The 20,604-nt window shown below is 51.8% G+C and overlaps 2 protein-coding genes across 4 annotated transcripts in view; both read right to left on the bottom strand.

The window, feature by feature from the left end:
* Window positions 1-10,568, bottom strand: part of MPP2 (MAGUK p55 scaffold protein 2) — a 43,451-nt gene extending 32,883 nt beyond the window's left edge. Inside the window, exon 1 of one of the 2 annotated variants that reach the window (XM_043904772.1) lies at window positions 10,443-10,568. The gene's annotated coding sequence lies outside the window, so the exon portion shown is untranslated. The remainder of the gene's footprint in view (window positions 1-10,442) is intronic. The other variant, XM_043904773.1, reaches the window with a different exon arrangement.
* A 3,609-nt stretch (window positions 10,569-14,177) lies between these two features.
* PPY (pancreatic polypeptide) lies at window positions 14,178-17,901 on the bottom strand. Of its 2 annotated transcripts, none has more exons than XM_043900959.1 (4): window positions 17,770-17,901; window positions 14,741-14,931; window positions 14,473-14,544; window positions 14,178-14,316 (listed from the first exon to the last, which is right to left on the bottom strand). In XM_043900959.1, the coding sequence occupies exons 1-4, from the start codon at window positions 17,800-17,802 to the stop codon at window positions 14,292-14,294; spliced, it is 321 nt and encodes a 106-aa protein (XP_043756894.1). In that variant the 5' UTR covers window positions 17,803-17,901; the 3' UTR covers window positions 14,178-14,291. The 2 variants fall into 2 exon arrangements, with proteins under 2 accessions (XP_043756894.1, XP_043756896.1); XM_043900961.1 differs by lacking the exon at window positions 17,770-17,901 and adding an exon at window positions 15,693-15,737.
* Between the last annotated feature and the right edge of the window lie 2,703 nt (window positions 17,902-20,604).

Raw genomic sequence — 20,604 nt, forward strand, 5'->3', positions numbered from 1 at the left:
GGATTGAGAAAGGCTTAACAGCTCTCAGGAGCACCTGGCAGGGATAACATACTGCAAGAGTCTTCTAGTTTTTGGAGAACACCATCCACCTCCTGCACAGAAAACATGGCCATTTGGCCTTGGTTTTCTCATCTGTAAAATGGGAGGATTAGTTAACTAAAATCCCTTCCGACTCCATCCATCCATGTACCTCAAGAGATCACCTTCCACTCTGCTCATCAAGGAGATAAAAACCTTCCCAACAGGGATTTCCAAAAAGTAGCCTCTTGATAGATATTTTTTGAAATATTAGTTACTCTACTAAATAAGTACCTATTCCCATTCCCTCATAGCTCAGTCAGTAAAGAATCTGGCTGCAGTTCAGGAGACCGGGGTTCGATTCCTGGGTCGGGAAGATCCCCTGGAGAAGGAAATGGCAACCCACTCCAGTATTCTTGCCTGGAGAATCCCATGGACAGAGGAGCTTGGCGGGCTACAGTCCGTGGGGTTGCAAGAGTCAGACACGACTTAACGAATAAACCACCACTGCCGCCCACTACTGTAAAGTTCTTTGAAGATATTTTTTGAAATATTAATTATTCCACTAAATAAGTACCTATTCCTACCACTGTAAAGTTCTTTGAAGATGTTGACTTCATCTTATTAACTGCTGTAATTCCAGCACCTAGTGAAGCGCCTGACGTCAGGTGGGGTGCTCTGCTAACATGCACGCAGGCTCTGGGGGCGGGGTCACACAAAAGAAGTTTGAAAAGTTCCCAGGGTATTCCAAGATACAGCCAAGGCTGGGAATAGGTTCAAGGCAGGGATTGTCAGCAGGAGATGTAGCCTGAGGCCCTTGGGTGTGAGACTGGGGCTATGGCATGGACAGGTGAGGACTGCCAGGTGACTAGATGCAGAGATGACCCCCAAAGCGTCTTTCCTGAGAAGGCAGCTGTGAATGTGGCAGGCGCTGGGGACAGCAGCAAGAGCTGAGGGAACCCAGGAGAGGGAGATGAATGTACCCCCAGAACCAAGGGAAGAAAAGAGGCCACCAAGAACTGACGCTCCCATCAGCGCTCTCTAGTGCCCACCCTGTGAGGGGAGCTTAAGTTTGGTGTCTAAGGACTCAGGAGCCCAGAGAGGTCCACGACTGGTCTCTGGCCACACCCAGCTGGGGGCTGCAGGGTCTCTGGTCCTCACTGTCCCCAGCACAGCATCTGAGGTAGAGCTGATGCCCTCAAGAGGAGTCAACTCACTCAGGAAGACTGTCCCTCTCCTTCCAAAACTGAAAGTGAAAGTCCTACTCTTTGCCACCCCATGGACTGTAGCCCGCCAGGCTCCTCTGTCCATGGAATTATCTACGCAAGAATACTGGAGTCAGTAGCCATGCCCTTCTCCAGGGGATCGTCCCAACCCAGTGATGGAACTCAGGTCTCCCGAATTGCAGGCAGATGCTTTACTGTCTGAGCCAAAAGGGAAGCCCTCCTTCCAAAGGGACATGCAAAAATGGTTGATCAATATCTGCGTGACGAAAGATGTTTCTTTGTATCCTGCTTTGTGTGAAAATTGTATAAATCTTAATTATGTTGAGTTGGTTAAAAAAGATATTTCTTTTTATGAATTTTAAGAATATATACTTTTATGTTTCATTAGACTCCGTTTTTTTTTCAATTGAGGTATGGGTTTCCCTGGTGGCTCACACAATAAAAAAAATCTGACTGCAACGCAAGAGACCCAGGTTCGATCCCTGGGTCGGGAAGATCCCCTGAAGAAGGGAATGGCAACCCACTCCAGTGCTCTTGTCTGGAGAACTCCACGGACAGAGGAGCCTGGTAGGCTAGAGTCCGTGGGGTCAATAAGAGTCGGACACAACTGAGCGACTAACACTTCCACTTTCATAGTTGATTTACAGTGTTGTATGAGTTTCTGGGGTACAGCAAAGTGATTCGGTTATAAATATATTCTTTCCCATTATAGGTTATTACAAGATATTGACTATAGCCCCCTGTACCTTAGAGGAGGTCCTTGTTGTTTGCCTATTTAGCATTTTTATTAAGTCAGTGCCAAATTCTTTCCCACTTCTCCTGGGTCCGATGTGAAGCTAACATTCCTCTTAGAGGCACCCCTATTTGGATGGGAGAGGGGGGCTGGGAAAGGGACACATTAGGCATTTGTTAGTTTGTAATACTACGATAAGGGAGCTGTCTTCCTTCTCTTCTCGGGTCTGGGGATGAAGAACAGGAGGGACTACTCTGCCAGCAAAAATTCAGTCAAAACAGCTCCTCCTCCATGTATTGTGCTGTATGCTAAGTCGCCTCAGTTGTGTCCACCTGTCTGTGACCCCATGAACTATAGCCAGCCAGGCTCTTATCCATGGAATTCTCCAGGCAAGAACACTGGAGTGGTTTGCCATGCCCTCCTCCAGGGGAATCTTCCCAACCCAGGGACCAAACTCCTCCATATATGAAGTTAACCTTAAAAATGCATTCCAACACACACTGGATGTGGACAAATACTGTTTGATTCCACTTACACGAGGTACTGGGCTTTCCTGGTGGCCCAGACAGTAAAGAATCCGCCTGCAATGTGGGAGACCTGGGTTCGATCCCTGGGTTGGGAAGATCCCATGGAGGAGGGCATGGCAACCCACTCCAGTCATGGCAACCCACTCCAGTGTTCTTGCCTGGAGAATCCCATGGACAGAGGAGCCTGGCGGGCTATAGTCCATGGGGTCACAAAGAGTCAGACATGACTGAGTGACTAAGCACAGCACATATGAGGTACTAAAGTACCTAGAATATAGTCAAATTCATAGAGTCAGAAAGTACATTGGTCGATCCCTGAGGCTGGGGGTTAAGGGAGAAGGGAGAGGGAATGGGGAGTTAGTGTTTAATGGGGACAGAGTTTCAGTTTAGGAAGGTGAAAATTTGGGGAGATGGATGATGGTGAGAGTTGAACAATAATGCGAACGTATTTAGTGCCACTGAACCATAAAGTTAAATATGGTAAAATAGTATGATTTACATTATGTGACTTTTAGCACAATAAAAAGCTTTTTCAAAAATAAAATAAAATACAATTAAAAAAAGAAAAAACAACCCAGGGATTTCCCTGGTGGTCGAGGAGTTAAGAATCTGCCTTGCAATGCAGGGGATGCAGGTTCAAATCCCTTGTGGGGGAGCTGAGATCCCACATGCAGCTGGGCAACCAAGCCCGCACACCACAGTCTGCAACGAAGACCCAATGCAACCGAAATAAATAATAAATACGTTTTTAAAAAACCCAGCTCCTCCCCCTCCTCTGCCTGCACAGGCCTCAGGAGTCATGCACGTGGGCATCTCACCACTGCTCACGCTGACAATGAAGCCAGAATCGGGCATCCCCTGGGACTGAGAATTGGCCCAAGATGGAAGGTTCTGGAGGAGGCAGTTGTCTGCGGTAGTTTATTAGAGAATGTAGCTATCAGGTTAAGAAATCAAGTAGGTTATATATTGAGCCCTCAGTAGTAGGCTAAGTATTCGAATGACAAGAATGCAAATAATATCATCTTAAATTGAGGCTGGGAAACTAAACGCTGGTTGGGAAATTACTGGTATTTTGTCTTACAGGAAAGATGACAGTCAGCTCACTAGTTCTCACTCTGGTCTGGCCCAGGGGAGGCCTCCCTCAGCGAGAGTGCATAGAACAGATGTTGCAGCAGCCCCGTGGGAAACAGTCTGGCAGTTCCTCAAAACGCTAAACAAAGAGTTACCACATGATCCAGCAATTCCACTCCTAGGTGTGGACTCAAAAGAAATGAAAACCTGGGTCCCCATATAGCAGTATCATCCATTACAGCCAAAAAGTAGAAACAACCCAAGTATGTATCAACTGATGGATGGATAAACAAAATGTGGTATAGCCACGAAATGGAATGTTTTTCAGCTAAAAAAGGAATGTCTGTTGTAAAGAACTTAACCTTGCAAAGTTGACTGCTGGCTGTCTAGGGCTGGGAAGGATACAAGGTGACTGCTAAAGGGCATGGAGTATCTTCTGGGAGGTGATAAAAGAATACTCTGAAATTGATTGTGATGACAACTGCACAGCTCTGTGAATATACCAGAAACCAGTGAACTGTACTCAGTAAGTGGATGAATTTTATGATATATAAATTATATCTCAATAAAATCTTTGAAAGTGAAAGTGATAGTTGCTCAGTTGTCTCTGACTCTGTGACCCCATGGATTGTATCTCACCAGGCTCCTCTGTCCATGGAATTTTCTAGGCAAGAATACTGGAGTGAGTGGTCATTCCCTTCTCCAGGGGGTCTTCCCTACCCAGGGATGGAACCCCAGTCTCCCGAATTGCAGGTGGATTCTTTACCGTCTGAGCCACCATCCCCCAATAAAAGAGTATGAGTGGGACTGAAGCTCCTAGAAGGAGAACCTTATTGACTTCATGATGTGCCCCAGTGCCTACAACTCCTGCAGGCAGACAGGTTATCAATAAACACTGTACAATATACATGCCAAGTGGGGACTTCCCTAGTGGTCCAGTGGCTAAGACTCCATGCTGCCAATGCAGGTAGCCCAGGTTTAATCCTCGGTCAGGGAACTAGATACCATGTGCCACAACTAAGACCCGACGCGACCAAATAAATATTTTTTTACCAGCTTGTCTGTTAGTAAAAGAGCACTCTCTGCCCACTTCTGATGTCTATGTCAGAAGCTTTTTCTATCCCTTTTTCACTGTAATAAAACTTTTGCCACAGCGGGAAAAAAAAATGCTAAGTGACCTCTTGAACTAAAGCAGGACCCTGAGGGCTCCCGTCTGGGATTTTCCAAACCACTCCCCTTTGCATAAACAAGATCTGTTTTTAGAACACCTGCACCCCAACTCTGCTTTGGGATCCAGTCAAAAGGCTTAGCTAGATCAGGTCAAGGCCTGTGGCCTAAGAGTGAGGTCAAGACAAAGAGGGTGGAAGGACATCCAGAAGACTGAGCTACTGAGTCCCAGGCATAGGAGCAGCCCCGCCAGCCTCCCATGAGTTAGCCCAGATACCCACATCATCAAAGAGATTCCTTAAGGCAAAAGATTTGAGTCTGAAGCTCTCAGCTCCACAGGCTGTGAGGAGAGAGCCAGGCCCGCCCCCTTTGGAAGGAGTCTCAGGCTTGAGCAAAAGGGTATTGGATGTCCCTGCCAAGCTCAGGCGAGAAGAACCAGACTCAAGACCTGGCTCCCCCATTTCTCCCTGAGATTCTCTGATCCTTCCCTGGATGAGTTTGGCCCCTTCTGGGAGGTGGCCGGCCCTGCCCTCCCTTATCCCTCTGGGAATATTCAAAGAAGTGAAACTCACATCCTGATTTTTCATATTCTATTACTCAGGCAAGGTAGTTGACATGCGTTCTCTCAACTAACCCCAGGCATCTGTTCTCTAGGCACTGGGCCCTATCCGTGGGATGGGGAATGACTAAGGCACCGTTCCCTCTGCTGGAGTTCAGGCTGGCACAAGAACCAGACGTGGGCATCACCTGCCAGCAGACTCCATAAACACCATCACAGTCACCAGAGCGGAAAGAGAAGCCCCAGGAGCCCAGGGCAGGGCAGGGAGGGGACCAGGGAGGCCTCACCAAAGCAGAATTGTCCCTGGGGCTGGGGGGCAGGGGTGTTTTACCAGGCAGAGGAGCAGAAACAACTCATTCCAGACAAGCAGCAGGACAAGCAAAGGTGAAGGAATGTGAAAGAGCAAGGCTGTCTAGGAGACCATTGGAATCTAGCAGGCAGAGGGCTAGACAGGTGCAATGAGCCAGGAACAGCGGGAATGTGGTTGAAGAAAGTGGATTGAAAGGCAAATGACGAGAAGAGGGGGAAGATAAACAAACTGTGATACCGCTCACAAAGGAAGAGTACCACTCAACAAGAAAAGGGAACAAATGGCCAAGATGCCTAACACTACACAGAAATGTCAAAAACGTGATACTGAGTGAAAGAAACCGGACACAAAGAGAACACACTGTTTGATGCCATTTATATGAATGGCGAGGGATAGGGAGGCCTGGCACGCTGCAGTCCGTGGGGCTGCAAAAAGTCAGATATGACTTAGCAAGTGAACAACAATAGTATGAATGGCAAAACTAAAATAAAATAGACAAAACTAATCGATGGAGATCAGATCAGCGCTGGCCTGGGGCCAGATGAACTGAAAAGGAGCAAGAGGGAACTTGCTGGGGTGGTGGAAATGTTCTGAATCTAGACTGTGGGGATGACTACATATTTGTCAAAATGCATTCTGTTGTATATTTTAAATGGGCAGATTTTTGTGTTTAAATTCTTCTATAAAGTTTTTACAGGTTTTTCTTTTTCTTTTTTTTAAAGTCGGTTGAGTTCAAATTGTGAAGGACTTTAGACATCATGCTAAGAAGACTGGACTTTATCCAGGAAGTAATGGGAAGTTTTTCAGTTTTCTTTGGTTTGGTTCATTAGTCGCTCAGTCATGTCGGACTCTTAGCGTCCCCATGGACTGTAGCCCACCAAGCTCTTCTGTTTATGGAATTCTCCAGGCAAGAATACTGGAGTGGGTTGCCATTTTCTTCTCTAGGGGATCAGATCTTCCCAACCCAGGGATGGAACCCAGGTCTCCAGGACTGCAGGCAGATTCTTTACCACCTAAGCCACCAGGGAAGACTTTGGTTGCAAGTAAAAGTCCAACTCAAGCCAGTTTAAGCAAAAGAGGGAATTTCTCTGAAGGGTATGGGGGCGACTCACAGAATTCTAGGCAGATTTTCAGCTTAACGCCTGAGGAACTTCCTCTCAGCTTTGCCTCCCAATAACCCCATGACCTAGCTGTGTGTACCGGCCATAGCTGAGGGCATCGTGCTCAGAGAAGCAAAGTGACTTGTCCAGGAACATACAGTCAGCAGGCAGCATAGCAAACTTGGAGCCCAGGTCAGTCTGATGCTGATGCCTGTGTCCTGCCTGGAGGAGCAGGGAAGCAATCACTCGAAAAGGCCCCTGGGAGAAACAGCCAAGCAGATGGAAGGAGCCTGGGAAGGGGAGGGGAATGTGACCAGCACCCCCACGGGAGTTAGGAGCAGTAGACGGGTGAAGGAACTGGGAGGCAACGGAGCGGGACTCAGGACAGCAGACGGTTGGAGGCCGGAGGGAAAGGCAGGCATGCACCTGGCTAGGGGCAGCTTTCCAAGAAGATGGGGCTGCTCCTCCAGATCCAATTAGGTAGGTCTCAGAACTTCTCTGTTTCCTCACATGCGAAAGCAGTTAACAACACCTGCATGGATCATCAAAATTATAGCTGCTATACCAGAATGCTCCTCCTGGTACCCAGCACTGAGCAGCTGCAATGATTATCAGTTATCAGTATGTAACTCTATACTCAGAGTTACTGTTAGTGATAACAATACAGAGCTCTTTAGGCCTCCTCCCCCAACCTGCTCACCCCATCGAGCATTTTCTCTTATCCTGGCTCAGAAAGGAGGGGAGCCGAGCACCAGCCCTCGAGCACCAGAGCACCAAGCACCAGAACTTGAGGGTTCCTGGAATGAACTGAACCCAGAAGAGTGAGAGACTGAAGGCCCTGGGTACCCGAGGAGGAGTCCAGGGATTTGTAAGGGCAGCCTGGGTTCTCACAGCCAGCGCTGCAAGAGGACACATATTGGAGATCTTTTGGAGACGGGGTATCAGAACTGGGCTTGTGCATGCATGCTAAGTCACTTCAGTCGTGTCCAACTCTTTGTGACCCCATGGACTGCAGCCCGCCAAGCCCCTCTGTCCATGGGATTCTCCAGGCAAGAATATTGGAGTGGGTGGCAACGCCCTCCTCCAGGGGATCTCCCCAACCCAGGGATTGAAGCTGTGCCTCTTACGTCTCCTGCATCAGCAGGCAGGTTCTTTACCACTAGTGCCACCTGGGAAGCCCTGGGTTTGTGCCTAAGTGGAATAAACAATAACCTGTTTGTTGGGATTTGAGGTACACTGGCTCCGAGATCTCTCCTCTCACCTGTACTGTGGAATCTTATCATAGGAATCTCATTTCTTCTCCTGGAGATCCTTGGCTCCGTGGAAATGTAGTCCTGGTCTCACTTGTCTACTGAGCCACCCCATAAATTTCTATTATGTTGACACTGAGTTTCTCACCACTTCCCCTGAGGGAGAAAGGCAGATGGAGGTGGGACGAGGGGGGAGCATATCTCAGAGTGGGGGGCCTCATACTGGCTAGTCGCTTATTTGTGCCAGTTGTTGTCCAAGGGCTTCAGCTGCATCATTGGACTCAGTTCTGACAACAGCTCTGCGCTGCAGGTGTAGCCAGCGCCATCGCACAGACAAGGCTGCAGAGGCTCAGGGGAAATAATGTCCTTTGATCATGGTCACATGGCCAGGAAGTAGTGAAGTCCAGATTCCTACCCAGAAGCCCCTATTCTTCCTACTGTGCCCCTTCTGGGGATAGGGTGGGCATGAAAAAGCATCAGCCTATATTTCACAACCTTACCCCAGAAAAGTGGCAATGCTGAGCAGCTGGAGAGGCCCTGACAGGTCCAGACAGCCAAAACTCTGTGACCTGAGGCAACCCAAGGCCTGAGTTCCTCCTTCAGGCAGGCAGCCAAGACCCACCACCCTTCCGAAGGCTCTGCAGAGCATACAGCAGGGGCTCCAAAGTGGCTGAGCAGGCCAGAAAATCCTCCAGGATGAGCAGAGAGGTCTGCGATCCTGAAGGCAGGCACCTCAGCTTCACTGCCACGCACCCTCCCCCCAGGCCAGAGGCCCAGAAGCCAGGAGCAGGGGCGCTGAGGCCTCACAGTAGCCCTGCAGGGAAGGGAGGCACCCTGGAGGCTGCTAGATGGTAAGGGGCACCTGGCCTCTCAACATAGCTTCCCTCCTGTGCTCAGTCGCTCAGTCGTGTCTGACTGTTTGAGGCCGCATGGACTGTAGCCCACCAGGCTCCTCTGTCCTTGGGGATTCCCCAGGCAAGAATACTGGAGTGGGTTGCCATGCCCTCCTCCATGGGATCTTCCCAACCCAGGGATCAAACCCAGGTCTCCCGCATTGCAGGCTGATTCTTTACCATCTGAGCCACTAGGGAAGCCCTCCTATCCCTGAAAATAGCCTCTGGGAAAAGCACTGCCCCCTTTCAACCCCAGAGACAGTTCCTCCCTAGGATCTGTAGGCGTGGGGCAAAATTACCCTACTCCCCAGTGCCTCTGCCTCTGCCACCCACACCTCTGGGCCTCTGGCAGGGACTGTGCCCTGCTCAGGACAGCTGGCAGCCCATGTGCTTCCACCCCCACCCTCTCCCTGTTCCCAACTCTCAGGTTATGACACAGGGCAGGAGGAGGGGTGGAGCCTTAGAGGGAAAGAGGGCATGGATGCCGAGGAATATAAAAAGCCAGGGAGGTCCTGGGCAGAGATCCTTCTGCTGCGCCGCGCTGGACCTGCCCAGCACCATGGTAATGCCCGGTGGTCCCTGTCAGCTGTGCTCTCCTGGAGCTTGGGATAGAGACTGGCACCCAGAGGCCCTCCTCAAGCCATTGAGGGCATGAAGGAGTGAGGCCAGGGCAGCCCCCTCTGCCAGAACAGCTGCCAGGGTTGCCTGTCCTTGCTTTGGGTGGTGGGGAGGAGGGGAGTTCCTGGTCAAGAGAGGGTTACCGGTCTCACAGGCTCCAGCCACAAGTAGCATGTATATGGGCATCATAGTGTGTCTATCACTGGATGTGTCTGAGTGTTGCCAGCACAAAAGTCTCTGTGTGTGACGGGTGTGCATGGGGACTCTTGGACTATCATCCCTGTATGCAACTGTGTTAAGTCTTTCATTTAACATGTACTATTGAGCACCCGGGATTCCCTGGTGGCTCAGATGGTAAAGAATACACCTGCAGTGCAGGAGACCCCGGCTCAATCCTTGGGTGGGGAAGATCCCCTGGAACAGGAAAAGGCAATCCACAACAGTATTCTGGCCTGGAGAATCCCACGGGACCCCTACTAAGTGTCAGGCATTGTTCTAGGTGCTTGTGATACATCAGTAAACAAAACAGGCAAAGGGCCCAGCTGCCCATCGCCTTAGCTGCCAGGTGCTTACACTGGTGGAGGGGTTACCACTGGGGATTTACTCATTAAAAAAAAAAGCATAGAATACAGTAAGTTAGAAGTTGCAAGAGAGGGAGAATAGAACAAGATGAAGAGATGAGTTGCAATGTTAAATACGGTCATCCGAGTAGGGTCCATTTAGAAGGCGAATTTTGAGATGGAGGGGAGGAAGTTGGTCATATGGATATCTGGAGGAAGCCTCCAGGCAGAGTGAATGGCATGTCTGACACTTTTGAGCAACAGCAAGGAGGCCGGAGACCCAGGAGTGAGGCGAAAAGGAGTTGCAGAAGAAGTCAGTGAGGTCACGGAGCTGGCCAATGGCTCTATACCATCCCGGTGTGTCCATCTCAGGGTGTACCTCCCAGTCCATCGCCAGGGTTCCCGTGTACCTGGTGCTTTATGTCCATCACTGTGCGTGGCCAGATGTGCACCATTCGGCCTGGGCACCTGGAAGTCCCTTACGGCGCTCGTGTACCTGTCCACGTCCCAGGTCTCCGGGTCTGTGTCACGTGACCGCCCTCCTCTGTCTGCCCCGCCCCCTCTAGCCCACCGCTCTGCGCTGCGCGTGCGCACTCGCCCTGGTGTGTATCGTGGTGCTTCTGGGACCGGACGGGGCCGTGGGGGAGGAGCTGCAAGGACAGCAGCATCTGATGCCCCGGGTTGCCCGTTGGCTGTCCAGCTTAAGCCAATTCAACAAGTACATGGAGAAGCTCTTCAATAGCAGGTGGGCAGGGGGGAACGGAAGGGGATGGGAGGAAACGGACGCCACCTGCCCCCACTGCCCCACCCCACCCGGCTCCCTGCTCATCGCAGCCGGGAACTGGGATCGCAGAGCAGCCCCATAGCCTCTGAAAAGACCTGTTCCTCAGCATGAAGTCTAAGAAAACCAAGAACTCCAGTGACGCGAACAACCCCAGGAATAGTACGAAACCCCTATCAGCGAACGCGACGAAACCTCTGCCAGCGAACGAGACGAAACTCCCCGGACGGAAAACCACGAACCCCTCACCGCGGAACGCCGCGAAACCCCAACCACCAGCCTCCTCCCAGGGCCCCAGGTAGGAGAGCCTGGGCCCGGCTGGCCCCAGTCGGGGTCCTCGGAACTGGGGGCAGGTTGGGCGGGAGCGAAAGGAAGCCCTGGAGGCTGGAGGGACCCAGGGGATTCCGGGGGACTTACTTCTCCAGGCTGGGCTTTGACTTCCGAAGCCCAACTCAAGTCTCCCCGCCCACCGACCCTCTATATATTATGAGAGGGACCCTAACTCCTGCCCAACCCGCCCTCAGTGAGAACAATAAAGAGAAACGGAATCTCTGTTGCTTCCTTGACTTCTGTGAACCCTGGGCGGGAAGGGACCTCTCCTTGGAGGGGAAAGAGAGGTTCCTGGAGGTCCTACCGTAGGAAGGAAAGACCTGGGTTTAGGGGTCTTCCCTGCCTCCTTTGGGCAACCCATCCACCTTCCCCCTCCCCAGGCACTTACACTACTTCGGGGTGGGGGAGGCGGCTGTGGAGGCCCTAGCCAGGAGGGTTTGATTTTAAACGCGATTGCACTGCTCCTACCGTCTTGCTGCGGCTTCTCCTTTGCCTTTGGACATGGGGTATCTGATGCTAGGAAAGATCGCGGGCAGGAGGAGTAGGGGACAACAGAGGATGAGATGTTTGGATGGCATCACCAATTCCATGGACATGAGTTTGAGCAAACTCCAGGAGATAGTGAAGGACAGGGAAGCCTGGCAGTGCTGCAGTCCATGGCGTCACAAAGAATTGGACACGACTGAGCAACTGAACGGCAGCCAAGAGGGAGAGCATGGGTGAGAGAAGTGGATCCCAGCAACCTCAGAGGAGGGGCTCCAGCGGGATTTAACACGGAGCTGCCCCCCCCCCCCAAGTTTCTACACCAAGCAGTGCAGCTGTGATGCCAGCCTGCAAACAAACCACCCACCCACCCCACCCCCCACAGTGTGCGGAGCATAAGTCCTGCCTTGGCTCCGGGGATCATCTCGGCCCCTCTGGCTGTGAGCAGAGCAAGGGGAGAGCAGGAGCTTATCCAGGCCCGTCCCTAAGAAGCTGTCTCCTCTGGGGGCTGGGGGCCATCAGAGAGGCCTGGGCAGGGGCAGAGGCCCCATCCGCATCCAACTCTCACACAGGGATCTTCTGAGTAGAGTCCTGATTCCTGCCTCTGGGAAGTATCTACACCTCTCCCCACTCAGAACCCATCCTCTTCGCTGCCAGAGAAAATTCTGGGACTTCCGGCTCCATCATCCAAACTCTTCTTCTGCTGAAACCAGCCTCCCTCCCAGACGCCCCCTTGCCTGAGCCAAGCACTTGCCCAGTGTGGCATCCTTGCCAGCCCTTTGACTTTTATGGCCTAGGTCCACTTTGGAGTCATTTGCACAGCCAGAACTTGAGGGGAACCACGACTCTGGTGTCACTGCCATGCGTTCAGTATGAGGTGCTGAGCCTAGTGGATCCCCTCATTCCCCAAACCCACAGGCCTCATCCCTTCAGGCAGAGCATGTGAGGGAGGCAGGAGGAGGCATTCCAGGAACCAAAAAGGTTTGCATTCTCTCACTTCTCCCTCCCAGCCCCACCGTGACTATCCCTTACCCACAGGTGCTCCCAGGCCAGGAAAGAGGAGAGAGATGAGGTTGTTCCCTCTCAGTCACACATAGACACACATCCCACCCCCCCTTATTCAAGATGCCTGAGAAGAGGGAGGGCTGGCAAAGGCCACTAAGACACCTCCCCAGCCCAGGCCTCCCCAGGCAGGGTCCGGCTTTTCGCCCTCCCTGAGCTGGAGTATGCAGACCACAGACTGGTCTCCTGGAGGTGGCCATCGCTCAGCTAATCCAGCCTCCTCCCTGTAAGGTCAGCTTCCTACTGCAGCCTCCCCTTCTGTGACTTGACTTGAGTAACCCTTAAACACCCCGGAGTTCACTGCCTCTCAGGGCAAGTTCTTCCCAGTTTTCTGGTTCTTCAGTGATGCTTCCTTACAGTCAAGGAAAGTCTGCCTTTCGGAGCCCCTTTCGGGAGGTACACGGAGTTAACCCTAACCCTCTTCCGTAAGCTGAAGCTGCGTTTGTCTGAAGACCAGTCATCCCTCTGCTCATGTCTTTCCACCACACTTCATGGAAACAGCTGCTTGGCTGCAAGTCTGCCCCTCAGAAGCTCCGATCTGCTGAGAGCTTTCCTGGGTTAAGGGCCATGCTAAAAACTTCACATGCATCATTTCATGTCCTGCTCACTGCAACCCTATCATTCTTCCCATTTTACAGATGAGGAACCTGAGGCTCAAAGAGGTTATGGTGCACACAGAGGGATATGGCCGATCCGGGATTCAAACCCAGGTTCATCTGACTCTAAAGTCGATGCTGTGTCCCTGTATTGGATTACCATCTGCTGCCGGGCCTTGGACAAAATGCGGAACCTCTCTGAGCTTCAGTTTCCTCCTCTGTAGAGTGAGAATAACAGTATCTCTCCCCTCACAGAGTTGTTGAGAGGGTTAAATAGCCCTGGCACACAGAAGCTCATTTTCCCAACAATTTCACGTGACACTATCTCCGGACTCCTCCCCATCTCTGTCCCCCTCTTCTGGCCATGCCTCTGCTGTGTGCTGTGCCTGTGAGGGGCCACACTTCAGCCCATCATGGAGTGAGCCACCTCTCACCGCCCCAAAGAGGGCAACTCCAATGCCACCAATGTAAACCATGACTGTCTTCACCCCAGTCATTCCCCTGGGCTGGGCTCTCGCCTCTAGTACAAACTAGCACTTCACCTACTGCCTAGGCTATAAGAAAACATTGGTGGGGATCTATTTGGGGGCAGGGCTGCCATCAAGCCAATGATCAGGAGGGTCTAGAGGTGCTGAAATGGGACAGCTGAAGATTCACTGACTTGCTGAATGACCTTGGGGAAGTCCCCTTCTCCCCCTGGGCCACAACTTGCCCCTCTGTGAAGGGGACAGGATGAACTACATGGCCCTGATGACCCTCCAGACATTCTGGATCAGTCGTAACACCCTCAGTTCCCTTCTGTCTGCCTGTCCCTTTCTTCTTGTGCATTTGGCCTGCTCCTGTCCCAACCAGGGGTCTGCAGAGACACAGAGAGAGTGAGGCTAAGAACTTTGATGTGCTTTATTTAGCCAGTATGGGAGCAGGGAGCAAGCTACAGCCAGAGCCAAGGGTGCAGATGGGAGACCTGGGCCAGCCTCGCCCTGGAGTTGGAGGAGCAGGAAGTGGCGTTATGAGTCCATTGTATCGATCTCCCTGCAAGAAGAGGGCAAAACACGGCAGTGTGAGTGGGTAGTCCTTGTGCCCTCAGGAGACCTCAGGCCAGCCCTAGGTGCCTGTTCTCTCCCATCCTACACACCCCCATTTCCTGCCCCAGGCATCTGGGCACACAGGACAGAGAACAAAACCCACCTGGGGACTGCTGAGTGGGGAGACCCACACTCCAAGAAGTCCAGCATGCCTTCTTTGTTTCTTTTCCCATACCTGGGAGGGGAGAGACAGCTGGGGCCAGTGCTATGCCCAGGTACCAGTTCATCTGCCTCATGCCTACCCCTGGGCACCATCCTGCCCGGGGCACAGGGCCCCCGGCCAGACCATAGAGATGCTCTGCTCCCGAAGAACATGGAAGAGGCTGGGCCTGGGGTCTTGGCTGGGGCCTCTCTCCCCGTCTCACACTCACCTGGGCCTGGTCAACATGTTGATGTATCTGCGGAGCTCAGCCGCATACTGGGCCATCTGCTCTGCTGTGGCATTGTCCCCTGGATACTCTGGCTCCAGCGGGGCTCCCAGGGCACCCAGGGGTGGCGGCAGCAACAGAGCCACGCACGTGGACAGGAGGAGCAGGAAGAGGCAGCGGTGCGCGGCGGCCATCTGAGAAGCCAGGATCAGGGAGATAGAGGGAGCACAGAGCCCACCCCGCCCCCCTCCCCAGCCCATCACCTATTTCTCCAAGCCTGGAGACCAAGGGACAGAGCAAAGGGCTACTGGGAGCTGACCACCCCACCTCCTAGACCCTGCCCTGGAGAGCTCACCAGCCCCCTCTTCAGAGAAGCACAGCAGCTGGAGCTCAGCTAGGGCCTAGGCAAGGCAGAAAAGTGTAGCAGAGAATCGGGGAGTTGGGTCTTGGGTAGGAGACCCAGGACTCCGGACACCCAGGACCTGATGGCTCTGAAGAGGCAGCTGCAGGTGAGAGTTGGAGGGGAGGGGCTGTGGGAAATAGAGGCGCTTTAGCTCCCCTGCAGGGTTGGGGCACACAGAAGGAACTTGTGAACCAAGGGGCAGAAATCCACAGCCTGTGGGTGTGCTGTCCTTCCACCCCACTTTCCCCAGCCGCTCTGCCAGGGTAGACATGCAGATGCAGGTCCTGGAGAGGACACCGCAGCCGTGTCACCGAACAGGAGGTATGGCCACACACACAGACTTGTGTTCACAGCCCCCACCCGCTGCCCGGCGCACACCTGCAGGCTTCTAGGCAGCAGGCTGCTCTCCCAGGGTGATGGATTTGTCCAGGTGTAGAGCCAGACCCAAGCAGGATCTCAGGCCTCTGGAGGCCCCCAGCCCTGTAAAGCACCACGTCCTTCTATACAACACACCCCTGGCCCCAGAGCTAGGAGCAGGCTGAGCCCACTTACCCTGAGTCCTGAGCGAGCAGGCGCTGGACCAAATCAGTGCCTGCCTCAGGCTGGATGGAACCCACCCCGTCCTTGACCCTTTTATAGTCCTCAGCCCCCCGAGTCCCCGCCTCCTGTCAGCCTCTCTCCCTCCCCAGCCCTCACCCCCTCCTCCCACCATCTCCCTGGTGCCTGCAACGCCAGCACCAGGACCAGGGACAGGAAGGGGACAGGGCAGTGTTGTGGGTGTCACACTGGCAGCATAATGGGTAAAAGTGGGCCACGATCAGTCTCCTCCAGGCCCCTGAATGCCTTCCAGCACCAGACCAGGCTTAGTTCAAGAAGGATGGCGTCCTGGGAATGCAGGATAACGGAAAGGTTCTGATTGCAGAACTCGGAACAGCCCTGCCTGTCTCCCCAGGATTAACCCAAATACTCAAGCAGATTCCCTCCAGGCAGAAGATTGAGGCTATGACTCTGAGACTCTAGGGATGAAAGCTGGAGACTTAGGACTTCCCGTGCATCTGTGATTAGAACAAGATGGAACGGGGGAGATGCCTCAGGGAACCAGGGAATGTGGAAAGGAGTGGGGACCCAGGTAGGGAGAAACCCTCTCCCTGGGTAGCAGATAGAGGCGGAATGAGAACTGGTGTGCCTGTTCTTGTTCCTGGGTTCAAGGGAGAGGGGGCAGGGAGGCCAGTGTCTGGTAGCCATTTCCCAGTGCCTCCATTCCAGGGTAAAGATAAAGCCTTGAATTTTCTAAAGTGCTCCCAGCTCAATCACCTCAGTGAGTTCCTACAACAACCCATTTTACAGATTCAGAAACTGAGTCTCAGAGACATTAAGTAACTAGCCTCAAGCCACATAGCTAGTCAGTGGAGATCCAGGGTTTGAAACAAAATCTAACTCCAAAATCTGTGCTCTTTTTTTTCTAAGTAAGGCTGTTAAAGTATTGCTATAATTTCCCACTTTTTAACTAAGAAACATGAGGCTCAGAGAGGCAAAGATACTAGCCCAAGGTCACACAGCTGTCTAAGACTCAAGTTCTGACTTAGATTTCCAACCCCACCAGTGCCAGCAAATCACCCCTGCCCCACCCCCTGCCCTGGTCCCAGGAGCCTGTGAGTCTTCCCTGCTCAGCATCCCTTCCCCCACCCCTGGCTCCCTCCCCAGCTCAGGGCTAGGAGCGTAACTGACTGTGTCCGAATGACTCAATGAAGCCCAAGTAGTGGGCAAGGGACTTCTCACCCCTGAGGTTCTGCCATCTCAGATCACAACACCAAAAGAGTGTGTTGGGAGAGGACCAGGGGCAGGGGTGGGGTGGGGTAGGGTGGGGATGAGGACTGGAGGTGATGCTGCACAGATCTAAGCTTTGATTTTCCTCAAGGTAATGAGGATAAAGGAAGGCTCAGGAATTGCCAGAGTTCTACCTTTCTCCTCTCAATTCTGATTTCTGGCAACAAGAACAATAACGCTCCACCCAATTCCGCAAAGCAGAATGGAGATCGTTCTGTCTCCAAAAGCCCTGCTGGCCCTTCTCTGGGCCTCGGGGTCCAACTTGGTAAAACGAGGCTGGTGAATTAGTGGCTGGTCTCCTAGGCAGGCTGGGGCTGCCCTGGTGGCACTAGTGGTAAAGAATGCGCCTGCAAATGCAGCAGACATAAGAGATGTGGCTTCGGTCCCTGGGTCATGGAGATTCCCTGGAGGAGAGCATAGCTACCCACTCCAGTGTTCTAGCCGGGAGAATCCCATGGACAGAGGAGCCTGGCGGGTTACAGTTGATCACAACTCAAGTGACTTAGCACACACACCCCAGTAGGCGGGCCTCTGGTGAGGCCGGCAGGGGCTGCAGGCTGCCACCAGGGGGCGCCAGGCTCCAACCATAGTTCGAAGGGTCTGAGCTCCCACAGGACTCCGGCTGCTGCGGGACCAGTTATGTCCCTTACCCAGGTCAGGGCCCAGCCCCTGCAGACACACGGTAGATCTGGAGATTGGCTCAAAGCTGAGGCCATCTATAGTTGTGTCCTGTCACAGAGGTAAACAGCTTTGTCAGTGCCTACAATAATGACAGTTACTCTACAATGTCAGCAGAACCTACAGCTTTCATTTTTCTCCTTTGCCAACAAGACATTCCTCTTCTGGATCCTCTCAGCGACGCTGTGACAACTGAGGAGGAGTGGGCAGTGGACGCGCTTTCTCAACCGTATGGTCACGTCCAGACTGGGCGATGCTTCTCACTCACCATCTGTTCCCAGGGCTTGCCATGGAGCTCTGCTTCAAGGAGCACCAAGGACGTAGGTGCAGACAGGCTAAGTGAAAGTGGTCCCCCTCCCCTGCCCAACCCCACGCTCTCTGGGACAGGGACGGCGGCCACTGGGCAGTGTTAGGATGGAGTGAAGGCTGCAGTAAGACCAGGAAAGGAGGACCCCAGAAACGCCTGAGGTCACAGGGCGAAGGTGGTCCCCACAAACGGGACTGCAAAGGCAGGAATGCGATTAGCATTACATACCCTCTCCAAGAATTCCTCCAAAGCAGCCTGGGCCAACTCAGGCCACTGTCTTATTCTCACACTGGGTTGGCAGCAGCGAGGGAGAAGGGAAAGGAAATGGTGGCCAGCCCCAGATGCCAGGAACTCAGGGGTCCCCCATTCCCTAGGGAAACCCTTGGGTTGAGGTTTATCTCTCTGTCTCACACACACACATACACAAACCTGGGGTCCTTGTCCCACCCGCTCAGGACCAACTCAGGCCCAACTAAGGGCTCAGGTCATTAATTTGAAACCTGGGTTCTGTCCCCACTTCTGTCCACCATGAGGATTCCATCTGCCTCCAGGGTCCCCTGAAGGCTCAAGAGTGCTCAGTAGTCCTCCCTGCCCACAGTGCCTGCAAAAGCAAATCCTATCATTGTCAAATCAAATTTTTCCAGAAGAGGAAGGCTTCTTTCTTTCTAAGAGAAGGCTAAACCAATCCATATAATAAGTTACTACAGGAGAGGGATGGTTAAATGGGGAGGAAAGAAAAACTGGGTGTAGGTCAGGTAGGGGCTCTGGGTCACATAGGGGCTGAGTGTGGAAGGAGGGGTTTTTCCCTTGGGGTGGTTGGAAGGAAGCAGTGTCAGAGCCGTTTTGAGATGCGTTAGGAGTGAGTTTTCCCCTGGTAGTTCAGCTGGTAAAGAATCTGCCTGCACTAACAAACACATGAAAAGATGCTCAACATTATTCATTATCATAGAAACGCAAATCAAAACCACAATGAGGTACCATCTCACGCCAGTTGGAATGGCTACTGTCAAAAACTCTACAAACAATAAATGCTGAAGAGGTTGTGGAGAAAAGGGAACCCTCTTACACTGTTGGTGGGAATGCAAGCTAGTACAGCCACTATGGAGAACAGTGTGGAGATTCCTTAAAAAACTGGAAACAGAACTGTCATACAACCCAGCAATCCCACTGCTGGGCATACACACCAAGGAAACCAAAATTAAAAGAGACACATTTACCCCAATGTTCATTGCAGCACTGGTTACAATAGCGAGGACATGGAAGTAACCTAGATGTACGTCAGCAGAAGAATGGATAAAGAAGTTGTGGTGCATATACACAATGGAATATTACTCAGCAATAAAGAATGCATTTGAGTCAGTTCTAATGAGGTGGATGAAACTGAAGCCTATTATACAAAGTGAAGTAAGTCAGAAAGAGAAACACTAATACAGTATATTAACGCATATATATGGAAATTAGAAAGATGGTATTGACGACCCTATAAGCAAGACAGCAAAAGAGACACAGATGTAAGGAATACACTTTTGAACTCTGTGGGAGAAGGCAAGGGTGGGATGATTTGAGAGAATAGCATTGAAACATGTATATTACCATATGTAGAATAGATGACCAGTGCAAGTTCCATGCATGAAGCAGGGCACTCAAAGCTGGTGCTCTGGGACAACCCAGAGGGATGGGGTGGGGAAGGAGGTGGCAGGGGGTTCAGGATGGGGGGAAACATGTACACCCGTGGCTGATTCCTGTCAATGTGTGGCAGAAACCACCACAATATTATAAAGTAATTAGTCTCCAATTAAAATAAAGAAATGAATTTAAAAGGAAACAAAAAAGAATCTGCCTGCAATGCAGGAGACCCCGGTTCAATTCCTGGGTCGGGAAGTTCCCCTGGAGAAGGGATAGACTACCCGTTCCAGTATTCTTGGGCTTACCTGGTAGTTCAGATGGTAAAGAATCTACCTGCAATGCGGGAGACCTGGGTTCGATCCCTGGGTTGGGAAGATCCCCCAGAAGAGGGCATGGTACCCCACCCCAGTATTCTTGGTGTTGATCTGGCTTTTAAACTTGAGATGTAATTAAAAATTACTTAAGAAAGAAATTTATTTCTCTCTTATATAAGATGTGAGTTTCATCTTGGGTGTTGGCAGAGAAGGAAATGGCAACCCACTCCAGTATTCTTGCCTGAATAATCCCATGGACAGAGGAGTCTGGCAGGCTACAATCCATGGGGTCACAAAGAGTTGGCCACAACTGAGTGATTAACACTTTCACTTTTCAGAGTGAGTAGGAAAAGAAAGGAAAAGAAGGGGGATATTCACAAGCATGTGCCAGGCTGTGTCGAGCTGACCTGTAGACTCGGCTCTCCTACTCACTAGCTCTGACATTCATTAGCTGTGTGACTTTTGGCAGTTTACATAATCTCTTTGAGCCTTAAAACGGCAAACTATTATTATTGGATTGGCCAAAAAGTTTGTTAGAATTTTTCCATAAACTTATGGGAAAACCCAAATGAATTTTTTGGCCAATCCAATATTATTTAAGGTGCGAGGATCCCTGTTTCATCAGTGAAGAAATAAATGCAGTGACATGAAATGACTAGGCCAGTCACACAGCCAGTGAATGATAGACATGGGACTCAAATCCAGATCTTTT

This window comes from Cervus elaphus, chromosome 5, assembly GCF_910594005.1.
Source record: "Cervus elaphus chromosome 5, mCerEla1.1, whole genome shotgun sequence".
NCBI lineage: Eukaryota > Metazoa > Chordata > Mammalia > Artiodactyla > Cervidae > Cervus > Cervus elaphus.

Coding starts and splice junctions, on each gene's coding strand:
- PPY (XM_043900959.1), bottom strand. CDS start 17,802: ATGTCTTGTTGGCAAAGGAGAAAAATGAAAGCT. Junction 14,545..14,740: donor AACATGTTGACCAGGCCCAG/GTGAGTGTGAGA, acceptor CTCCCCTCCCAG/GTATGGGAAAAGAAACAAAG. Junction 14,317..14,472: donor CCCCACTCAGCAGTCCCCAG/GTGGGTTTTGTT, acceptor CTCTTCTTGCAG/GGAGATCGATACAATGGACT.